Genomic DNA, 3398 nt, shown 5'->3' on the forward strand with positions numbered 1-3398 from the left:
GGGATGCCACCACGATACTGGCATGTCACGATGTGGTGATACCACGTTGGAGGGATGCCACTACGATACTGGCATGTCACGATGTGGTGATACCATGATGGAGGGATGCCACCACGATACTGGCATGTCACGATGTGATGATACCATGATGGAGGGATGGCACCCGGTATCATCACATCGTGACATGCCAGTATCCGTGGTGGCATCCCTCCATCGTATACTGGCATGTCACGATGCGATGATACCATGATGGAGGGATGCCACCACGATACTGGCATGTCACGATGTGATGATACCACGTTGGAGGGATGCCACCACGATACTGGCATGTCACGATGCGATGATACCATGATGGAGGGATGCCACCACGATACTGGCATGTCACGATGCGATGATACCACGTTGGAGGGATGCCACTGATACTGGCATGTCACGATGTGGCGATACCACGTTGGAGGGATGCCACTACGATACTGGCATGTCATGATGCGATGATACCATGATGGAGGGATGCCGCCATGATACTGACATGTCACGATGCGATGATACCATGATGGAGGGATGCCACCACGATACTGGCATGTCATGATGCGATGATACCATGATGGAGGGATGCCACCACGATACTGGCATGTCACGATGTGATGATACCACGTTGGAGGGATGCCACCCTGATACTGGCATGTCACGATGCGATGATACCATGATGACCGGCGATGGCGCTATGTCATGATGGCACGATACGTTGATATCATGATGCTGTGATGCGGCGATGGCACTATGCAATGATGCAATGATGTGGTGATGGCACGCACGCTGCCCTGCTATGGTGCGTTCTCCTTCCTACACGCGCGGATTGGAGCATATCGATTTGTAGAGATGACTGTTAGTGCGTCGCTCGCTCTGCTGTAGAAAGGGATGCGTGCAGAGAGAGAGGAGAGAAGGAGGAGAGAGTGAGAGAGAGGGGGGAGAGCGTTCGGGGCAGCTGTGGGGAGGTGGGTGGTGACACAGGGGGAGGGAGGCGGGTGGTGGGTGGTGACACAGGGGGAGGGAGGGGGCGGTGGGTGGTGACACAGGGGGAGGGCGGATAACTATCTAAGTAAGCTAACTATGTATTACTACTATCTGACTATGTGTTACTACTAGCTAACTACCTGACTATTACTACTAGCTAACTATGTATTACTATTAGCTAACTATGCTAGCTATGTATTACTACTAGCTAACTATGTATTACTATTAGCTAACTATGCTAGCTATGTATTACTACTAGTTAACTATGGATTACTATTAGCTTACTATGCTAGCTATGTATTACTACTAGTTAACTATGTATTACTATTAGCTAACTATGCTAGATATGTATTACTACTAGTTAACTATGGATTACTATTAGCTTACTATGCTAGCTATGTATTACTACTAGTTAACTATGTATTACTATTAGCTAACTATGCTAGATATGTATTACTACTAGTTAACTATGTATTACTATTAGCTAACTATGCTAGCTATATATTACTACTAGTTAACTATGTATTGCTGACTGTTATCTCTCGTATCTGCTTACAGCTGGACAGGTTCATGACCTGCTGCTGCCGCAGGAAGAAGTTCCTACAGAGCATGAGTAAGATGCTGGGACCCTGTATGCTGCTAGCACTGAGGGAGAAGCCTGCTGCTATAGAGGTGAGTCCAGGGGAAGGTAGGAGGAGGAGGGAGGGGGAGAGCCAAGGAAAGAGGCAGGAGGAGAGAGAAAGGAGGAAGGAGGCTAGGCCAACACGACAATAATAGCGTAATAATATTACATTAATGCCGGATAGATGCTGGATCGACCTGGCTCGCGACGCTTTCCTGCTCTCTGCCGCCGCGAATTCTCTCTTCTCTCTTCATCTTTCTCATCTCTACTCTCTCTCTTCTCTCTCGTCCTTCTCTCTCCTCTCTCCTCTCTCTTCTCGCTCTCTCTCTGCTTCCTGGTCTCATTCCTCTTCGTTCTTGCCTCGACTCTACTCTCTGCTTCTTCCGTCTCTCTCCTCGTATCTTCCTATCTCTCTTTCATCTCTCTCTCTCTCTCTCTCTTCTTCTCTCTCTGACATCTCTCTTCATCTGCTCTCCATCTTCTACTCTCTCTCTCTCCTCTCTCTTCTGCGTCTCTCTTCCTCTTCTTCTCTCTCTCTCGTCTATCGAATCTCTTTCGTCTACGTCGTCCTCTCTCTCTCTGCTCTCTTCTCTCTCTTCTCTCTGCTCTCCATCTCTCGGTCGTCTCCTCGTCTTCTCCTCTCTCTCTCTCTCTCTTCTCTCATGCTTCTCTCTCTCTCTCTGCTGCTCTCTCTCTCTCGCTCTCTCTCTCTCTCTAATTCTCTTCTCTCTCTCTCTCTCTCTCTCTCTCTCTCTCTCTCTCTTCTCTCTCATCTGCTCTCTCTCATCTCTTCTCTCTGCTCTCTCTCTGTCTCTCTCTCTCTCATCTCTCTCGTCTCTCTCGTCTCTCTCTCTCTCATCATCTCTCTCTCTCTCTCTCTCTTCTCTCATCTCTCTCGTCTCTCTCTCTCTCTCTTCATCTCTCTCATGCTCTCGTCTCTGCTACTCTCGTCTCTCTCTCTCTCTCATCTTCTCTTCTCTTCTCTCTCTCTCTCTCTCTGCTCTCGTCTCTCTCTTCTTTCGCTCTCTTCTGTTCTCTCTCTCTCTCTCTCTCTCTCTCTCTCTATTGCTTGCTCTCTCTCTCGGCAGGCCCTGTGCGCCATGTTGGAACTGGAGGTGGTGGAGAACAGTGACACGAAGCTACAGATAGTGACTACGCTACAGAGCACCACCTGTGGCAAGAAGCAGTACTCTGCTCTGTGTGAGAGACAGATCGCACTGAGGGAGCTGGTAAGTGGTACGCACGCGTGCGGGGAGAGGGGGAGGGAGGCGGGAGGAGAGGAGCGGGGAGAGGAGGGGAGAGGGGGAAGGGAGGAGGGAGAGAGGAGGCGGAGGGGNGGAAGAGAGGAGGGGAGAGGGGGAGCGAGGAGGAAAATGAGATAATGTAATGTAATGTAATGAGCAATGAGGGAAATTAACGTACGCGTGTTGTTAATACGTGGATGGATGCATGTTTAGATGGCGTGATGGTTGGATTGATAGATTGAGTGACGGATGGCATGATGGATTGATAGGTTTATGGTTGGGTGGATGGATTTATGGTGTGTTGTAATCATGGATAGAGGGGATGTATGGGTAGCAGTAGTTCGCTGGGCCATGCATCATTGATGAAACCTAGCAGCTGACTAGCAGTAGCATTAGCATCAGCATCATTAGCAGCAGCAGCAGCAGCAGCAGCAACAACATTAGCAGCAGCAGCAGCAGCAGCAGTAGTAGCAGCAGCAGCAGCAGCAGCAGCAGCAGCAGCAGTAGTAGCAGCAGCA

General features: G+C 49.5%; 1 protein-coding gene across 1 annotated transcript; it reads left to right on the forward strand.

The window, feature by feature from the left end:
• Positions 1 to 1577: 1577 nt before the first annotated feature.
• Positions 1578 to 2865, forward strand: LOC106819836 (C-Maf-inducing protein-like; the record flags this gene model as incomplete). Its single annotated transcript, XM_014824414.1, is given in 2 exon segments — positions 1578 to 1686; positions 2725 to 2865. Coding segments are annotated over 2 exon segments (243 nt in total), but the record flags the coding sequence as incomplete, so codon positions are not given.
• Between the last annotated feature and the right edge of the window lie 533 nt (positions 2866 to 3398).

The sequence above is a fragment of the Priapulus caudatus genome, unplaced genomic scaffold (genome assembly GCF_000485595.1).
Source record: "Priapulus caudatus unplaced genomic scaffold, Priapulus_caudatus-5.0.1 Scaffold4712, whole genome shotgun sequence".
Taxonomy (NCBI): domain Eukaryota; kingdom Metazoa; phylum Priapulida; class Priapulimorpha; order Priapulimorphida; family Priapulidae; genus Priapulus; species Priapulus caudatus.